General features: G+C 36.7%; 1 protein-coding gene across 1 annotated transcript; it reads left to right on the top strand.

The window, feature by feature from the left end:
* Window positions 1-2,978: 2,978 nt before the first annotated feature.
* Window positions 2,979-9,840, top strand: LOC146133602 (regulator of G-protein signaling 21-like). Its single transcript, XM_083397469.1, has 4 exons — window positions 2,979-3,227; window positions 5,838-5,890; window positions 7,185-7,354; window positions 8,746-9,840. The coding sequence occupies exons 1-4, from the start codon at window positions 3,070-3,072 to the stop codon at window positions 8,890-8,892; spliced, it is 528 nt and encodes a 175-aa protein (XP_083253595.1). The 5' UTR covers window positions 2,979-3,069; the 3' UTR covers window positions 8,893-9,840.
* Window positions 9,841-21,243: the final 11,403 nt, after the last annotated feature.

The raw sequence follows: 21,243 nt of genomic DNA, 5'->3' as shown, positions 1-21,243 counted from the left end.
ATATGCTGTTTAAATCAATGTATTTCTAACAGGACAGCATTTTGTCAAAAAAATACATTTTTCGGTCAAAATTTTGTTTTTCTAAAAATTGATCTTTACTTGTTATATTACTATATTGAAGTTATCCTTTGATCAGTCCATAAATTAAGAACTGACTTTGCGCCAACAAAACGAGCCGGCCGTTACGCAAACGGCTTAAAAATCTGCCAAACGCGACCGTTTGGCATCGCGAGCCAGGAAAAAGTGGGGGGTGGGGGGTCGCTGAATTATTAAAAAGCGCAATCGGAGCTCAGCGTTCGGGCAAAATCCAGGACGGGCTCGGGGCAGCCGAGAGTCGACTAATTGTAATGCTGCCACGGAAATCGATTTGGTTTTGGTGGCTTTGCCCTCCCGTCGGCTTCAGGTCTACCCGCAGACGGCCTCGTTTTGTGGCCGATTTTCGAAAGGCCCGGCTCTGTTTTGGGGACGGTATGTCATCACCTGCACAGTTTTACGATATTTATATGGGCCGAAACTGTAATTCGGGACATATATTGCTTTTGCCGTTATTCTTTTTCGGTTGGCTATGGTTTGCTTCGGTATGTTTTAGAACGATTTTCGCCCGAGCTTAAAAGAAAAAGTATACATCGTAAAACGTTTAAATTTTCAGACATGACGTACAGTGGTGTGTATACTATTGGTGCGCATAAGAGATTTATGATTCTGCACCCCTAGGGGCCTTTCATTGGGGTACAAAAAACCTAAAATATTGTTACGTCATAGTTTCAGCTCGCTGTAGCTATTGACTCCTATATAGTTACGACTGTTTTGTCAGCCGATGCGGCTTTCGTTTGTTTTAGAATTTTGCTGATGTACTTGGATTTTGCGAGTTTTCAACCATTGCTTGCCCGCTTCTGTGTCATTCTTGGTTAAAACGAGTCGCGCTTCGAAACAGTTAAGCGCTGGTTTCTGCTTGTCAATCAGTGACGCAGAATATAAGAGAAGTCATTCTAGGTTAAAATGAATTCTCGGTCAAAATGAATATCAACATTCAAAGCAAAGGATTCAAAAGCTGTCTCCTCAGTTTTTTTCTCGGTGGTTACCAAAGCTAAACCATAAACATACCCTTTAAAACTGTTTTCTTTGAAACAGTATTTCTCAACCCATGGATCGCGAGCCAACATTGTGTCGCTGTTTAATTTTGTTGGGTCGCCGACTGCAGTGGTTCACATGGTTATATTTATTGAGATCAGTCCAGAGCAAAATTTCTTTAAAATTTGAGGTAACAGTGGAAGAAATATGAAGACAGGCCCCATATTAATTAAATTCGCATTTACTTATGTTATATTTCTCATGTTATGTTCACATACTAAAAGTCAAGCAAACAGAATTGGCTCGCCAAAGCAGTGCTGTTATTTTTTTGCTTAGTAGTAAGGTCGCCATGAAAAAAGACTGAGAAGCACTGTCTTCGGGTGAAGGGCAGAGCGCTTCTGTTAGATTAAACTGAGAACACTAACAACGTTTAAAAGTTTTGTATGCGCACCTTCTGGACTGAAGAAGTTGTTATAATTTTGCTTATCATTTGGGTGGCCACGAAAAAAGGCTGATAAACCTGCTTTCAGGCGTTGTGTGCTTGTTGACCATCCAAGTAAATTCACTGGGAAGCTAGTTTCCTAGTCCGGTAAATTTTCGTGGCTGATTTGAATAGGGCCTGTCTTTGTTTGTGGCCGTTATCCCTCGCTAGGCGCCATTTGTCGATGTTTCACGACTGTTTCGTCGGTCCGATGCTGATGCGCTCGTTTTTTTCGCCCTGGCTCGGCGTAAAAAGAAGATACACGATGCACGTCGTTATAAAAAGGCACAGCGCATACTTTTGGTATAGGGAGGCATACCTCGGCCAAAGCAGGTTGGTACTTTCTAAGGCTGGAAAATCTACGTTTTACGGTACCAGGTTTTCAGTTTATATTTTTCTTCTTGGGAGATAAATCGTGTTCCTTGTTGTTGTGTTTTTTCAGTCATGTAAATCTTAGGCTGTGAAAACCTTATCGTTGATCAAGGATCCGTTTTTTGTTGCAAGATTTTCAACTGTGATTTAGTAGCGAGATTCGAAGTTTGTGTTGCTATGTGCAGCTTAAAAAATGTAGGCCTACTGTAAATGATTCGGTTAAAGGAAATAATGAAAGCAACGAAGTCAGTCACAGCAAAGTATTATTGGATTGGAACTTCTGAAAGTTTTTCACCCAGTCATTAACCTTCATGGATAGTAACTGTTTTAGAATTGCGCGTCTTTTCTGTGCTTTGAAATTGTTTAACGAAATATCTGTTTTTTATGCCTTGCCATGCTTTAATGCAATGGTTTCGAAAATTTTATTAATTGCACACTCCTATCAAAAGATTGTATAGCTTACGGATTGATTTTAGCTTTTTTAAATTAGAACAAATTTAACTTTTAAATTAGATTAAAACTAAATTCGAGCATTTTACTTCTTTCAAACAGATTAGAAATTGAATTACAGAATTTTTGAAAAACTAGAAGATGAACTAGAATCTGAACTAGAATTTAATTTCAGTAATTCACATTTAATTTTGCTTGAATTTCAATTTGATGTTAAGAATGTGAATGTTCAATATTCGTGTGTTAATATTGCTACAATTTTAAACTGTAAAATTCACCTGCAGGGCGTTTCGACTAACAAGTAGCAGAGTTCAAATTCTTCGTTCCGACTAAGATAAGGAAAATGTCATTGGGCAACTTTGCACTTTTGGAAAATTCCGAATTAAATTTCAACTATAGAATAAAAGCAAACAAGCACAAACATTGATTTAAATTAAAATAGGTCGCATTTTGCTCTAATTTTTTGAATTGGGCAACTAGGATCATATAGTTGTCCATGCCTTCACAGACCTTTGTTTGGAAAGTTTGATGTTTAACGTTTCTATTTCGCCAGTCTGACGACAGCTAATGTTATTCTTTTTTACAGAGAAATAGAGAGTTAACATTGAAGGCAACGCGAATAGAAATTTACATTGAACGAAAAAAAGCAGCCGCCTAATTCTCTTTTGCTGCAATATATTCGCGAACTTGCCAAGATGTCGAAGATGCCCTCGAGAAGACAGAGCAACTCCTCAAGCGATGGATGCGGGACTCACCGATCCTCCCTCCGCAGAAGAGTGAGCCGGAGGACATCTGGAAGATTTAGGTCCTCCGGGGACACGGGAGACAAGATCTTGAGAAAGTCGTCTTTGAGGTAAATTGGCTTCCAAACAATGTTTCCCAAGACCGGGGTTCTTAAATTTGTTTTTGTGAACCCCGGCAATTTTTTGGGGGCTTTCGTGGACCACGGTACGCAAAAAAAATTAAAATGACGTCAAGATTTACGTCACAATGCAAATAGCCCTCATAAATCTGCTGATTTCGGTCCGAAAATTTGAAGGTGAAATGGAGTCTTAATACAGTCAGCCCTAAACCGTTTTTCTTTGAAAAAATAATTTCTTCTTAAATATAGATTAATATTTCAACAAGGCGTTCATGGAACCCTTAAAACTAGTTCACGGAGCCCCAAGGGGTCCATGGACCCCACTTTAAGAAACCCTGCTCTAAGACGGTCTTACTCAACCTATGGATTAAGACCAAAAAATGTATTTGATTTTGGCTGGGTCACCGACTGCAGTAGTTTACATAGTTAGATTTATTAAGATTGGTTCTAAGCAAGATTTCTACAAACTTTGAGAACACTGCCGCGGCAATAAAACACATGGCCATAATAATTATATTCAATTTTATCAAGGGTATGTGGCAGGGGAGGGCAACATTTTTCTAGTCGCGGGCCAAACCAGAAGGTCTCTGTGGGCCGTTAAATTTAAACTGTGTAGACATTTTTACGCATCTTTAACAGCCAAGACAACCGTTGATCAGGGATTCACTAGGATATTTTGCAATTTACACTCGATGAAGGATCAATTACAATATTTGAGTAAAGTGTGACAAAAATGCTTTTAATCCCCAAAATATAAGGAATGGCCTCCTACCCAGTTTGTAAAACCGGTCACAGGCCGCATGAGTTATTGGTGGGTCGTATCTGGCCCGCGGGCCGTAGGTTGCCCACCCCCGCGATGTAGTCTTATTTTTGTTCTGTTCACGTTAAGCTCACAAAAATTTAAGCCAATATATTTGGGTCGTCAAAGCTTCGATGATTCGTTGATAAAAAAGTTTAAACTCAAAAAAAGCACAAGAATAAAGGAGAACCTGTGCGAGTGTGCGATGTATTTTTTTCCACGAAATATACGAATTTACAAAGTTTCCAGTGTTATTTCACGACTTTGCTAACAAGGTTAAAAAGTATCCAAGCTCAATGAAACAAGCATTTGTGCAGTGTGTAACATTTTTTTTGAAGAACCCTATTATTTTAAATAAACTTTAGTATTTTCAAATTAGCGACTTAACTATATTCACTTAGATCGATCGTTTCAAGAATTTGGGTTTTAAAGGTGTTGATTTAACAAATAAGTCACTGTTTTTTTATACTCGGCTTTGATCTATATGGCTTACGTGAATTGACTTGAGTAACTTTAACAAAAACATGACTAGGATTGATTGTTTTTGCCATTAATTGTGTACAAATAAAAATTGTATTGCTGTAAGTAGTCAAAAATCGTAAGAAAATTACTTGACGTCGTATTTGACTTACCAATGTTACATTAAAATTTAGACTTGAGTTTTTTTTCAAATAAATTTATTTAAAGCCTCTTTGAAATGAATTTAGACCTGGCCTGCAGTAGTACGTCATTCGTCAAATCAAGGGAGTTTTTCAATGGCGGGTTATTCGACTCGCGAAACTTTTCAACAGTAAAATAATCGATAAAAAGGCAGAAACGAATCGCTAATTGTCAACTCCCCAAACCTCGTGTCACAAGTCAGTAACGTTTAGAGGTAATGGAAAAAGGTCGCGGCTCTGAACGCCAAATCAACGTCTAACTGGGGCGATAATTTAAGTGTTAAGAATAAATGCGGCATATAGCTTTAAAATAAATCCTTATGGGGATTACAAATAAGGTATAAGCGTATTACGTCATAAAATCTTTGCTGCATAGTCTTAGACATGTTACTATAATACAAGGCTAGCAATTACAAAAAAAGCTTTAAAATTAATTTTTTTAGGAACTAAACTAAAATATTCCAAAAATTTCAGTTCTTTGAGTTAGACTAATTCGTGATTATTAGTCAAACAGCTAATTACCGGCAAGCTGGACACAATTTTTTCTTATGAATTGCCACTATTAAACAAATCTGAAAAGCTAAAAACACAAAGAAGTACAAAAAAAAACTTTTAAGTAAGAACCAGATAACTTGAAGGGTTTTTGTCACGGGTCGGATATAAAATCTTGTATTGAGTTTTGTTGATTTTAATACTCGTAGACAAAGGAAACATTAAATATTATTTAACAACACACATATATAGTGAGCTTTAAAAAATCGCTGTTAGTTAATATAAAAATAATTAAAAAATATTCATTAAAATGTTATTTACGTGTTCTATTTTTATAGGGTTCTATACAAACAAACGATTTTCTCGTATATCAAAACAGCTCCTATTCATAATTTAATAACGTATTAAACAAATACAACTCAAAATTGGAAACCTGAGTGAGGGTTTTACTTAGGTTTTTAAACATTGAGTTTTATTTGTTTATATACGCGTCAGCTGAACAGTGATCGACAAGCAAAAACCTGCTGCCAATGGTTTGGTATTCCACAAAGACACGCCCTGTTATATATTAATAATAATGTATGTTCACAGGAAAGGTGGTTTGGAATAAAAATATGAGTAAAATCTAACAAGTCCTTATTTGTTATCCAGGAACAGACGAGGTGACACGCAAAACAACTTTCTCGAAATATTGAGGCAAAACTGTAAGTGGGTTGCGATTATATGTGTCCGATAATATCGAATCGAGGGCGATACTGATGCCAAGTGGCAGTATCGATATCGGGTATCAACTTCGATCCAATATTATCGGGCATACCTATAGTTGTAATTAGGGATGGCCGATACTTTACCCGTACCGATACCCGATATTTTAAACAAAAAGTATCTCGATCCGATCCGATATCAATGACGTCATACATATCCCCAAACAAATAAAAAAAAAAAAAAAAGTTTAATTAAAACGTCCAAGGATAATTTTTTTCAGGTTGTTAGGTATAATTTTGTGGTAGTTTTAAGGAATTTAATTACCTTCAGTTGTTATCCTATACTTTTTTGTGAGGAACATACCTTTTAAATAGCAATTGCTACATTGGTTCGTAAATCGTGTCTAAAATACCTGTATTAATTTAGTATCGGACAAGTACCGATACTAACACTTGGCATCAAGTATCAACACATATCCGATATTATCGGGCATCCGTAGTTGTGACGTATATGAGAGTGTTGTATTTGTTTTTTATCAGGATAATCTCCTCGATTCTCGTTTGTGTTTGAACCTGATTACTCCAGCTTAAATCACTAAAATATCGATTAAAATAACATTGCTTCACATGTTTGAAAAGCAATTTAGTAAAAAGCAATTCTTAAAAGCGAAATCGGGCTTTACAAATGTTGGAATAATACTTACTCGTTAATCTTTAAATGACCTGTTCTGAAGAGGTCAAAAAATCGATTAAATTTAATTTATGAAAAACCTTGCAACCTTGACATTTGCTAAGGATTAGTTTTTGTTGTTGTAGAAAGATAAGGAGAAGATGAAATTGTTTGTCGGTTAATGCTTGTTTACGTATTGCCAAAGGCGTTTTCAAGAAAATGAAACTTTTTTTAAAGGGTTTGAAGTGCCATATTTTTAATCGCGACAACCAATAGTCATTGCAACACATAAATACGTTTCCCTTAGCCATGTCTAATTTATCAGAGTAAATCAATTTCAATTTCTGCCAATCGAATAGCTTTAATTACACTGCGAGTTTTTGCAGATTGTTTATTAGAAAATCTTGAGCAAAAATATATACCTTGTCCACTGACCAGGACCAAGTAGACGTGAAAAACCTGTTCTGGCTGCGAAAAAAATGAAAAGAGTTTGGTGACCCCGACATACAGTATAGCATAAATAATAATAATACAACTGGTACCTCATATTAGCTATACATGTATACAGCCTGATAACATTGTGCATCCATAGACTTATGTTAATGTTATTTTGTCCAAATTTAGCCGGAAATTTCGACAACTTTCGGAAATTCCTGCAGACCGAGTACAGCAATGAGAACTTGGACTTTTGGCTGGCGGTCGAAGAGTTCACGGCGCTGAGTAACAAGAACGCCATCCAGACCAGGGCAAACGAGATCTACCAAGAATACATAAAAGTCGGCGCTCCAAATCAAGTGAGAAACTGGCTGTCAGAGATGCCCCATACAGTATTGTTAACAAAATCCCAATCTACCGATTGTTAAACTATAAGGCAGAAATTGGTCAGGAATATTTACTACACCTTTGATAAAGTTTACCCTTTAAGCTCACCAGTGGCGTAGCCAGCCGAAAATTTTGGGGGGGGGCAAAAAGTTTGAACTTTTTTATTTAACTTTTGTCATTGTATTAACTGCCGTAACGAACACAAATAACAATGCTAGCAAACCGTTTCGAGCAGCAACTGACTGAGTGTTAACGCAATACTCCAAAACCATTCAAAAAGCAAAACAGACTAAAAGTAGTAAAACTGCATTAATGTATATCAAACGTAATATTAACTTTAAAGGTGTGGCATGCCTGTGGTCGACTGTTGTGGCACTGCTCATAAATCCTCCCCCCCCCTCCCCCTGGCTACGCCTATGAAGCTCGCCGCATTAGTAAGCAAACAAGGGATCAATCGCATTCTTATTTTAGTATCGTATTTTATTCCGATATACGATAATATGAACAAACAATGTTGCACACAAGTCATTTTGAAACGAGCTATGTCCCATTCAAGTCATTTGAGTCAGTTTAAACTCAAGTCAGACAAAAAGTTTATTCCAGTCTACTGCAAATTGAGTTACAAGTTCTTGTTGAAACGCAATTAGGTATTTGCAATCAATAATGCCTTTTATTTGACTTTGGCTGCGCTTCTGAAGTTTATTAGTTTAAGTTCTAAAATCAAGCCGATAGGGTCTTGAACGATGTTGTTGTAAAACAGTTTTTGTAGGTACGACATACTCATAAAATATATTTAATGCTATGACGCACTGATAGATAAGAACCAATTTTTTATGACAGTTTATTGCGTGGGAATTTCAAAATCCATTTGACAGGCGTAATGTCAGCCGAAAATTTCGTTCATAAAGTTTTGCCTCACGAAGTTTTATCTGTTCTCTTGCAAGCTAAAGGATTAAATTTTAAAAAAAACTTAGTAAATAAATATGCTGTTGCTACCAGGCCTAGTATATACTGAAAATAACTTATTCTGATATTTATTTGATAATGTATGTAAATTATTGTAATGCGCAAGCTCGTTGTTGTTGTCAATAATTAATAATGGTAATTACGTTTCTTGGTATTTTTGAGAATCAGGCAGATATTCTTACCGAGGCAGAACATTAGCGCTAAGATTAAATATACCTGAACTCACGCTAAATTGTTATTTACGACAAACATAAAGTCGTAAAACTATATAAGAAGCCTTTTTTAGGGAAAACATTCAAATAAATAAATACCAGAAAAAAAATATTTTAAGTATATCATAATTAACCGCCCCCAATACCTTTCCCATCATTTAAAACCTTTTTTTTCTGTTTTGCAGGTCAATCTCTCGCACAAGGCACAGATGCAGGTAAAGGACAATCTGGACGCCGCCGACCTGGACACATTCGCCCACGCGCAAAAAGAAATCTACAAGCTCATCGAGCAAGACTCCTACCGGCGATACGTGGCCAATACGGAAACCTGACGAGGGCGCTAGAGCATCGCGGTTCGTGGCGGACGAAAAGCCGTACGCCGCCGCAACTGAACGAACAAAATAGGACCGAATTGGAGGCAGATTTTTCCTGCTTTTTACCTATTTATGACTGTAGGCGTTCAGCGGGTCGCCAGTAAAGCCCAGACGTTGTGTTTTCACTAGATAGAAATCGTTGTTTTCACTTTAATATTGTCTTTTCGGTTGCTTTGCGAAGTCGTGTACGGCCTGTTCTCTTGATGTGAATTAGAAATATTTCATGTCGAAGAAATATTATAGTTTAGTCGATCTGTGCGTCCGATACTATCAGATCAGATACGATATATTAAACCTGGTGTTAGTATCAGTACTTGTCCGATACTATAAAGGTCGCATCTTTATGGAATCCAAAACTATCAGCAACAGGTTTCTGCTTGTCGATCACTATTCCGCTGACGCGTATATAAACAATAAAACTTTAAGTTTAAAAACCTGAGTAAAAACGAAATGAATGATGCGAATTAAGGAACTGACGATGCCAGTATAGGCGAAATATATATTCCTTTAAAAAATCTCTGATTTGGGTTTTATTCGGGTTTTCAAACTTTGAGTTTTATCGTCCGATACTAGAGTTGTATCGGCGCCACAATCTCTGGTTAAAAGATTACAATTTTATATTTGAAGGTAACTTACTAAATTCACCTTTTTAAATCATAAGGATTTACCTAAATTGAAAATCTGCACCTCCGTATATTGCATATTTTGCCGTAGATACATTTAGTCCAAAATTCCTCGCATAAAAAAAACAAAAATCCAATGGAAAACGTTATATCACTAAAGTATTCGGGGCTTAGGGCTTTTTCTGTTGAGAAATCGGCGTTTCTTTTTTCCTGTTCCTCGTATAGATAGTTTTTTAAGTAGGCAATTTGTAATCGTGGTTTTAAAAAAACTAAAACAGCGTATTGTTTATACAAAAATAGGTTGGTTAAGTAGATAGTTGGTTAAAATAGGTTGGTTAAGTAGATATCCTTTCAAAAAAAGTAAATATTAACAAAAAATGACCCAAAAAGTAAAATGATAACGAAAAAATGTGGACAAAATGTTAAATAAGAGCCGTTTCGTGCAATTTCCTTTCTTCAATCGAACCTTTATTTGTGCTGCGAAATTTAATTTATGGTTTTTGTGTTATTCTTTAAAAGTGTGTCGTTGTGCAAATCTTTTTTAATTTTATTTTTTGAAAAGCAAACGAAACATCACGGTATACTTTTCTTATTTGAAAGCATTATAGCATGTGAATATAGGGTCAACATGTTCTACCTTTTAGTTTAGCGATGTATTTCTGCGATTTTTAGGTTTTGTCAAACAATACAATTATGTTTAAATAAAGACTTGCTGTTAAATAAAGGAAAATATTGGTAACACACAAATTTATAAACTAAAACTACAAAAACAAAAAATATCATGTGAAGCAGTAAGAATATCAAACCTCATATAGAAGTAGGTAACATTTTACAAGTTTCTAATAACTCTTTATCCCTTTCAACACCCGAAGTTACTACTACTATTTGGGCTTTTGATATTTCCACTATACGTTTAAGTAAAACCTCCAACCATTATGCTTAAAAACATCTGCAGTATTAGGAACCTTACAGCTCATATAAACTTGAGTCGGGCACAAGGGCAGCGAAAATATTCAAAATCTCCCGCAAATTCTTTAAAAAAATGTGTATCGCATTTATAATACACCAAGATTTAGCGTTATACTTTAAAGGTTTCGCAGACTAAAGATTTTTGAAATACCTGCGATTTTGGTAACCCACAACAAGTAACCGTCCATTTCGTTGCAGATTAATCAAGCCAGTTTAAAAGCATATATAGTGACATGTTTTCTTCACGCATTTTATATAGCTTTGGTAATTTCCTTCTACTAGTATCTGCCGAGGTTGTACAAAGTTACCTGAACATGCGTCGACCGTCGAGGGCTACGGACGAAAACGAGTTGAGAAGAAGTGTTTTAGGAGAATGCGAACCCCGTTTCTGTACCTTATACAAATGACCCCTAAATTCAAGATTCCCGAGTTACTATATGACGTCATATATTTATAGTGACGTCACAACATTGCCAACACGCCGCTAACTTTCTCTTTATCCCTCGATTCCCCTTTTTATAAGCGATCATGTCTTCTTTTAGGAGGAATTGTCCTTGTTTTTGAGCAAAATTAATGGCACTCTAAGGGACACTCGAAATAAAAATGTCTCCTTTGGGCATTTGGCGCTTTATTGCTGATGTTTTCAACAGAATTATAATTTAATGCGCCTTTTTCGGCATGAAGCATATACGTCGTCAAAAAGCCCACAATATCCCACGGTGGCGAACCTGAGATTGACATTGCAGTCGTCGCTTCAGTTTAAGATGCGCAAGTCTGCTTAAAGAGTCGTATATGCCCGTCATTAGCAAATGTAGCGGATGTTTGCACGAGATATGTGAGAAAGACTTTATCAGAACAGCAATTGACGAAATGTTGGTGTCAAAATGTCGCGATTGGGAGATCATGTCCTTGATGTCAACGGATCTTGTCGGAACAACATGTTAAATCTAGACTGAAAAAAAAACAGCAGTTAGACTGAAAACAACACGCACATGTTCGAAGACTCGGTGCGCTAACATAGAAAAACACAATGAGGTAAAAAAGGTTAAGAACCACTGGTTAAGACAAACCAGTTTATTTCCTGCTAAACCTAAAGCAGAAAACAATTTGGAGTTTCACTGGAGACAGAGTGATAATTAATACCCGTAACCACAAATAAATCGTCGTGTCGCTATTTTTAGGACCGTTTTTGAGCATTAAAGTGTTGGTTGATAAATTGTTTATGCATAATATAGTTGCACACCTTCAAGATAACACACGCCAAAAACAATGTAAATGTCGTTCCAGCAAGGCATTGGTCGCTAAAAACCACCAGGCCAAATTTAAACAGAAAACCTCAGCTGTGTTTTATCAATGTGGTCTAGGTGCATCACATATGTGAACACCAATAAGGTATGAAAGTGTTTAATGCACAAACACAGTAAATACATCAAGTGCTTTATAGAGGATAACCGCAATATTTTAAGTCAAATATAAAAACTGAAAACTGGAATTTTTTTTCCTTTTACTTGTTTCGGTATACGGCACTATGTCCATTGATTGCATTGAAATAACACATTCTATAGCTGGAAGGATATGGTTTGTTACGTCACCCAATGAAATAATGACGAAGAATAATGAGCAAAACGATGAAGAACAATGAGATATGTGTTTGAGCTTTGCATGGCTGCACAAGCGCAACTTACGTAGTTTCGATGTTGTTTCCTTGTTTTGTATTTTGCCTTAACCATCGGCCGATCCGACAAACTTGGATGGCTTCAGGTCGAGTTAAAATCAACGCTACTCCAAAATTCAATGGGACATGCACAGCACACACATATGTCTGCTAACAACTGTGATCTTGCTTTCAGGGCCGTCGCTCTACCAACTGCTACACAGACTCAGAGAGGAGTGAATCGAGAAACAACCATATGCCAATGCTTGCTCAATTTTTTCGTACAAACAACTTCATATTAAAGGGGATCCACAGTACCATATCATTTATTCAATGAAAGATGCATAAACATAGTCCGTAACATCAATGGAGAAATGTTCTGTTTCTTCAAATAAAGATAAATCTCACTCACACTCTTGGTTAACAATTTGAAGTAACAAAAAACGCTAAAAAAATTTTTCCTGAACTTTAAAGCAACTTTTAGCCTTATAACCTCGGAAGCATTACCATTGCACATAACAATTTTATCTTTTTTTGTGTAGTTGTGCTTATGTCGTTATTTAGTATCGAATCGGATCGCGAGAATTTTTGTCAAAACTATCGGGTATCGGTATTAGAACAGAATGTCAATATAGGACAACCCTATATATTAATAACCACTGGCATAGCTTTAAGACAAAGCTGTTTTGTATTCACTCAGAAAAACAACAACATTGCTAGAAAAGGAGAAAAGTGCTTTCGGTGTCTTCGGGCGCGAAACCAACAACCGTGATGAAATGGTGATGCTTAAAGCTAAACAAGGAAAATGACTTGCTAACCACAAATTGCTCAAATTTTAAAGAAGACCCGATTGAAAATTGTTGCGCTGTTGAGTAGTGTCTTGTTAGTAAAACGTCATTTTATTACTTTCCGTAGTCTATTATGAGTCTTTATCATCGCAAAGTTGGGCGCTGGTCTAGAATCCTACCACAATGCAAATTATTTATGTTATGGTGCGGGGTTAGCGTTTGGGTTAGGTTCGGCCAAGTATTATTATTAAATAATAAATATATTAATACTTGACCCACCCTCACCCAAACACTAACCGACACCCTAACTCAAATATTGTGCGATGCTTTAATAATGTGGTAGGATTCTAGACCAGCGCCCAAAGTTGTTTTCAGTTAATTTCAGGTCCAGTTAGTATCTGCAGGGATTAGGGATGTCATATACATTTTATTCCAATACTAATACCTGTTATTTCGATTTTCTACATTAATTGCAAATATTGTTAACGTTTATTTTCTTCACGCGAACTTCAGTTTGTCTTTTCAAGTTTTTAGCTTAAAAAAAATAATATTAATATATAATAATTTGAAAAAGTCCGTGCGTATCATGCTAAAATGACAGTTTTGTAAATGTACTTTTGCTGTTGCGCTCGCGTTCCGATGCCCAATGACGTCATTACTGTTCTCTGAAGCAAAACAGATGAAATTAAAACGTTGAAAGGTACCTTTTTGCAGGTTGCCATGCCGAAATTTGTCTTAGCGTTAAACAGTTTAGTTGCCACTTGTTGCTAACCAAATTTAAAAAAAACTTTCGAGGTATAAAATAGCTGAGGTTTAACGCAACTCGTGACTGCTATTCCTTAGTTAATTTAGTATGGGATACCGATATTACCACTTGGTATCGGGCGTCGTCCCCGATTCGTTGTTATTCAACATCCTTAAGTTTACCGATGCCAAGTGGTAATATCGGTACTTGTCCGATAATATTGTCGTATCGATGCTGATCCGATGCCAAATTATTGTAGACATTTCAGCCATTACTTGTAGTTCAACCAAGCATTGTTTATTGCTCAAAGGTGGATTTCCCAGAAAAAAAAAACAAATTAAGAATCGAGGGCAACTATAAATCTAACGGTAAAGCAACACTTTTGTGATTGATAGCCTCAAAAACTTTTTTGTGATTGATAGCCTGAAAAACTTTTTTGTGATTGATAGCCTGAAACTTTGCACTTGTTGACGTCAACCATTTTACCCATAATATAATAGTAATAACATATTTGGTGTCATATCTGACCGCGAAACTTTTTGCACCAAATATTCAACATCAACCTAAAATACCAAGTATCGGGCATCCCAGTAACATATAGCGCTGTTATTAGAGGTATATGGTTTGTATTTTTTGATGGCAAAAAGTAACCAAAAAAGCACCTCTACTTACATTAATAGTGGTACATTGGCCAGGCTTAAACGAAAGTTAACGTCATGTACAAAATTGGAAAAGTCATGTTCCTTAAGTCCCCGAGGGTCTATAAAGTAATACCGCATTTCCCATTGGTCTAATATGCTTCAATGAGGAACGAGTTCTTTACACAGAGCTTAATGAGACCGTCTTAGTCGTAGCCTTAACACATCATAGTTTTCGCAGGTAAATAGCTTTTGGGGAAATGCCACGTTAAGATATACGTCACTGTTACGTCAAGCAGTGCAAAGATAACAAGAGGTAATGAGCGTTCGCGCAAAGAAGTCAACAGATAGTTATTGCATGTCATCAATAATTTTTTTTTCCTTTATCGTTTGTCTGGATTATATACGTTTTCGTCTATAGTTCTAATAACATTGCCCTGAATAGGATTGCCCGAATAGTTGATCGAAACGTTGGTACTTTAATATAAATTTTGATAAAAAAACTTCTGCAATTTAACAATTCTCTTTTGTTGTATTTTTGTAAGTAAATTTTTAATTTTTTTTTAATTTTTCATCTTATTATTAAATAAGTTCATCTTATTAATTAGTTTAGTAATTCTCTATGTTGTTAGCAGAGGTATGTGTGTAAGAAGTGAGGAAAAAGCAGGGTGACATTCATTTCTGTCCATATGTAAGGTGTGTCTCTTTGCGGTTGCACAAGTAACAAGTGTGACCGTTGTCCCTGACTGGTCCACCTCTGGTTTAGTGCTTCGCGGTCTACTTATTCTGAGATTTAATTAGAGCCCTAATTGAGGTGTGTTGAAACAATAGCACAAACACCAATGGAATTAAACCCTAAAGCGACACTGATGTATCTTTGACACTATAGCGGTGCTTTTAATGTGCAGAAATTGACGGCAACTTATTGCACTAGATTGTACACAAGGCCAACGCCCGAAAAGGTTAAGAAGCGCAGGGTTTAGCAGATAAGTATTTCGAAACCTTTGAAATGGTAATTTAAACACTTCTTCCACAAGTTAACGCGTTATTGCATTGTAGTAGACGCATCAGCTGTAGTGCATGCACAGATCGCAATAAGCGTGTCAATGTCTAAGTCATTAGACCAGGAAGTGTTCGAATACGTCACTTCCACAACGCACTTGTCGAGACATCAGCTGACGCAAATTGCAGAGCTCTAACGCAGAGCTCTGAACCAGGGGTGCCGGCACCCCCAAGGGGTGCTAGAACTGTTCCAAAAGCGGGTGTGGGGATGCTGAAACAGACACAGAAAATGTATTACTGTAATTTATTCATTTGCTCAGTTAAATGTAATACTAACACATATTTTGGTATTGTGTTACTGTGTTATCAGTTACTTGTACAAAAATAAAATTACAATGGTCTTGTTATTTAAGTAATCGTACAAAGGTGTGCGAGAATTGTTTGGCGACTAGAAAAGGGTGCAGCAAGAAAAGAGGTTAAGAACCACTGCCCTTAACCTAAATTGTACACCATGCAACACACTATACATCGAGACAAAATAAATCGTTCAGTTTTGAACATTGATTATGTTTTTGTCAATGTAAACTAAAATCTGAAAACATTTTGGGTCATTTTTGTTTGGTGGTTGAGTCTTGCTGACTAGCCTATGGCTCTTATAGTCATTACGTAATTTTGTGTGCTCAAGTTTCATCAAAATCCTATATTTGGAAAAAACGTTTTTGCAGATAATTCCATATAAAAATAAAACTTTGGATTAGAAAGAAATTGACACGAAAACAATTAAATTGAAAAAAGTATAGATGGACCTTGTATAATGATAAATTTTCGGTGTATGATTAATGGAAAAACAGCCAAAAACGTTCTTTTAGTCGTCCACGAACCAAGCATTATTCTAGCATTATTTTGACACCTTGTTTGACCACAACCAGTGCGTTCCATGGCTATTTTTTCATCGATATTTTCAACGGAGAAAGACAAACCGCAGAGAGGTAGCTGTAGCAGTTGTACAGTGTTGCAGTTACTTACGTTAACGACTGCTTAAGCTTGTTTCCTTTTGGGCAAATGGCTTTACTTGAACTATGGTATTGAAGCAAAATGACTTGCCTTGGACTTCAAAAAATTTAAGTGTGTCTTTTACCATTACCTTTGTACCTTAAAAGCAGTTTCTTGCTTCATGGTTAGTTTTTGTTTAAGGTTTGCGAATGTTGCTTTGAATAAAAGAATCAGGCATTTTAACAGTATTTGAACAAATATATTTCTAAGTTTGTTACTTGTATTGAACTTGAGGTATTTAACAAATTACCTTGCAACTTGACTGGACTTTAGTTATTTTGCAAATTATCTGATTTAGACGTAATTATTTTGCAATTTACTTGACTTAGACTTAACTCGGTTTGCCACTTACTTAAGTTACACTTAAGGTTTTTTTTAATCACTCTACTTTGACGTAAAGTGTTATGCAGATTACTTCACTTAGACGTAAGTTGTTTTTGCAAATTACCTGTTTTTATGTTATTTGGTGAATTATTTGAATTGTACTTGAAGTATGTTGCAAATGACTTGAATTAGATAGACTTACAGTGTTTTGGAAACTATTTGGCTTAGGCTTAAATTAGTTCATAGTGACTTGTTTACAACACTACATCTAAACAACATTCCAGCGCCATCCTAATGCATGTTTGCTCGCCCGGGGGTTGTTTAACTTGTGAACTGATGTTGTCTCACACGTTTGCGTCATACAAACGGAACGAGGCCTGACCACGTGGATTCGCACAGGACGATTGATAAGCATATAAGGTTCGGGGCGTTGAGAATTAAAACAGGCACTGTTTCTGTTGTATGTCATAATCTACAAAGCAGTGGTTCTTAACCGGGGTGCCGCGGCGCCCTGGTGTGCCATTTCTAGTGCTTAAGGGTGCCGATAGATATTGGAAAATTTTTAGGAATCTGATTTTTCTCAATTGGTAAGCTTTTTAATACAACTTTTTGTGTACGATTAGAGATGATATATAAAATGGCGTTTTCCTGCATGTTTTAAGTTGATTTGTGTTGTTACTGTTGTTCTAGTTTCCCGTTCCATTTATAGTGACACTTCAGTAAAATACTGGGGTTGGAGTTCTTATACCTTTTTTACCGCGGACCCCTAAAATTTTCTTTCATCTCGCGTGGACCATTGTAGGCAAAAAAAAATGACCGCATAAATTGTCGTCACAGTACAAATAGACTTAATAAATTTGCTAATTTTGGTTCAAAAATGTGAAAGGGAAATGGAGTCTAAATACATTCAGTGCAAAACCGTTTTATTTTTAATTAAATTGTTTTTTTTTTAATTTGATTACTTCTTAAATATACACTAACATTTCAATTAGACCTTCATGGACCCCCTAAAACTAGTTCACGGATCCACAAGGGGTCGATTTACCCCAGTTTGAGAACCCCTGTGCATATTTCCTAGAGTGTGGTCCATTCTTTTTGTCAACGCTGTTATCGCGCTAACGGAATATTTCAATATCTGTGTCGTATCTAGTGCAAACAGTCCACCTAGTCAGCAACCCATGTAAGCCATGTTGTATGCGGTTAGCCTGTTTTAGATGCCTTACTACACCTTATTCCCATCTGGCGACACTCTCACACGAGCTGTGATGTCACTGCATCTAATTTTATCAGCCAAATATAGAAGCCACGTTAGTTTACATTACAAATGCTCCCCTACCGTTGTCGGTTACACGTTTCAGAAATGTGCACCATGCTTCCTCACAAAAACTAACGGAACACGTCTTTTGGTCAAAACTAGTCCATTATTCAAGAACAAAACTGGTTTGCGAGCACCAATTAAGCGAAACCCAATCTAACGTGGTTTACTGATTTAAACTGTTGTTTTTTGACGTGTTTTAAAGTATCTAAATGGCCTTTCAAATATATTGTTTACTTCTGAACTGCAGTAGACAATTATCAGTTATAACTTAAATGAAATAGGTGAGGAGTCTTTCAAAGTTTAGCGGCCTTTAAAGCCAAACCTTAAAAAAAAAAAAAACCAGCGTTCATTATTGAACTATTGCAATTTAGAAGGCGGTGCATATTAATTGGCAGACCGCGAGTATAAGGCCCTCAGACCTGACGGCTGACGTATTGTAATTTTTACCCTTACAGCGGCGACGCAAAATGTACTATTTACCAGTGTTGTAATGACTTAAGTCAATGACTTGACTTTTGTTGTTTTATAGTTGAGTTATTGGTCATGATCGAGTTTTTGACAAGGATTTGACTTTCTATATGACTTCACTTGTTATTTGTTGCAAAAGATTTCACTTGGACTTATTTGTTTACGAATGACTTGACTGGGACTTCAGTCACTTCAAAATGACTTTTTCGACATTGCGATGTACACGACTGATTCAAAGGCATCAGGTTTCCAATGAGAAATGCGCCATTGTGCCTTTTTGCCTTGGCCAGTTTTAAGTGACCGGATTGATTTGATTTAAGGTATATAGAAATTAGATTTTAAAGTCAATTTGAAAGCTTCTTGGCTTTTCTTTAGATGTAATTTGTTAAACGAAAGTAATTTGTTTGCATTGTTAGACAGTATTGTATCAAAAAGTATATTTCCTCAATATCTGCTATTTCGCTTTAAATCAGAGCTTATCAAATGTAGGCCATAAAGCTTTGCAGGTTAGCCGTGTTCTGAGGTAATTCTTATTTCTCGGGCGACAGACCTGTTGGTACGTACATAACATTATTTTAGTAGGCTACTTTGGAAAAAATCGTTTATTTACCAATGCGTGATAATTTAAAATACCTTTAAAGTTAAAGATTGGAATTCGGACTAGTTGTTTGTTAAAAATGTTGGCCTACAAGTGGGTAGTTTACCTGAAAATATTAAGAAGCACATGGTTTGATTGTTATTTATAGGGAAATAGCAGTTTATTAGAGCTGAAACAAACCAAATCACTGCTGTCACCACTGCAAATTAAAAAACACTTCTGTCACCACTGCAAATTAAAGTGAGACGAAAAGTGACACCATCTTCGCGTATCGTATTATTTCCTTTGACGGTTCGTGAAGGGTCGCCTTTTTCGCAAAACGAGCACTGACGCTATAGCGGCTTGCTTCTGCTGCGTCAGTAAACACATGGCGTTTCGGCGCGTGTCGACTGGAGCGGAAAAAGTGCAAAGCCGTTGCCGGTTTAAGTCAGGGCAAGTATTCAGCTCTAATAGCGTGCACAGCTGTAAGCTGCGAATTGCCAACAGGAGGGTTACTATTTGGCTGACTAATGCAGTATGAGTTTGCCCCCTGGATAATAAAAGTTAATGTGCGCACTTTAAAAAGTGCAGTCAGACGTGATTTTGCGAGTTTTATAAACCCTTGACCTATTTGCATGACCATTCCAAAACTTGTTGTTGGTTTTTCGTTAGTGTTTTTAATAAATAGCTTAGGTTGCTATTGAGTAATGTGTAGAACTTGCTGATAGATATGTTCTATCCCTTTGGCGTTTTTTTCACGCGAATTTTCGTTCTTTTTTGCTTTTGGCATGGGTCAGGTGAACTGGCCTTATGTGATTCAGTAGCGCTTATTTGGGTGTAAGAGCGTTCAGTTTAGTTAAATGGGAAAATGAGCGCAGAGACAGTACTTCATGTCGCTAGTCGATTACTTTATTCTGTTTCCTGTGTTGGTCCGTTTTTTGTATATTTTGTGTAAGATTTCGTAATGTGAGCTGTGACAGCTGGATTTGGCAACCGCAAAAAATGCAAGAAAAACAGTAACTAACGACCCGCGTATTATGCTGGGACCATGACAAATTATAAACTGATTGACAGTCGATGGCAAACTGTAAATTAAGAAGATATTTCCTCGCCCTTACACGTAAATGGCGCTATTCTCTAAGCCTGGGACAAGAACTTATAAATGACTCACTTTAACCAAGACAGGAAAGTCTAAAAAGAGTAGCCTATTTGCGGATTGACAGCCTTGACAGGATATTAATTACGCTGTTTGAATTGCAGCACGCTTCAAGTTTGAACGATAACAATAACTCATCAAAGTTTTAAAGCCATTGTGTTATTTTCGGTGCGTAACAGTAGGTATTGTTAGGGTTGACTGGTCCTTTATTAGGCCGATTGAAAAGAGAACAGAAGAATAGACTGTCAGGAAAATGCCTTAGGGCCGCCATCATCGAAAGTGAAACGAAATACAGTTCTAGTAAGTGCAGGCGCAGGGGTTTTCCAATAAAAAATCAAGTGGCGCTGGTCTAGAATCCTACTACAATGCACATAATTTGGGTTAGGCCTAGGGTGTCGGTTAGCTTTTGAGTTGGGTTAGGTCAAGTATTAATAATAATTTATAAATATAATAATGCTTTACCCACCCTAACCGAAACGCTAACCTGCACCCTAACCTAAATAACGTGCGTGATTTAATTGTTTCAACGCTGCGGTAGGATTCTAGACCAGCGCTGCCTACGTTTTGCTTGGGTAAACGCGAATGTTTGCTTTAAAGTAGGAAGTACACGAGAATTGAGACTGGACATAACAACCTAAAAGTTCAAACCTGAACATAAGAGCCAAATAAAACTTGTTGGAGAAGTATAATTTTGCTGTGCAGTGTTTCTCTTTTTTCGCTGCGACCCACGACCCAAATTTCTTCACTTAACTTTTTGTAAGCGAGCAGCACATAAAATACGAGCATAAATAAGATCAATTTATTTAATAAAAGCCATGTCTTCGCATTGGAGAAATGTTACTCAGCATATAAAACTGCTGGAGTTGGCGACCCAACCAAATCAAACAGCGACCAATGGGTTGCGAAACACTGTCTTAGTGCTATATATTACTGGCCAACGCTATGTATACCAATCGATTTTCAAGTAGTACCAATTAAATCCGGATGTCCACTG

The sequence above is a fragment of the Ascidiella aspersa genome, chromosome 9 (assembly GCF_963924565.1).
Source record: "Ascidiella aspersa chromosome 9, kaAscAspe10.2, whole genome shotgun sequence".
Taxonomy (NCBI): domain Eukaryota; kingdom Metazoa; phylum Chordata; class Ascidiacea; order Phlebobranchia; family Ascidiidae; genus Ascidiella; species Ascidiella aspersa.
This window is presented reverse-complemented; position numbering and strand designations above follow the sequence as displayed.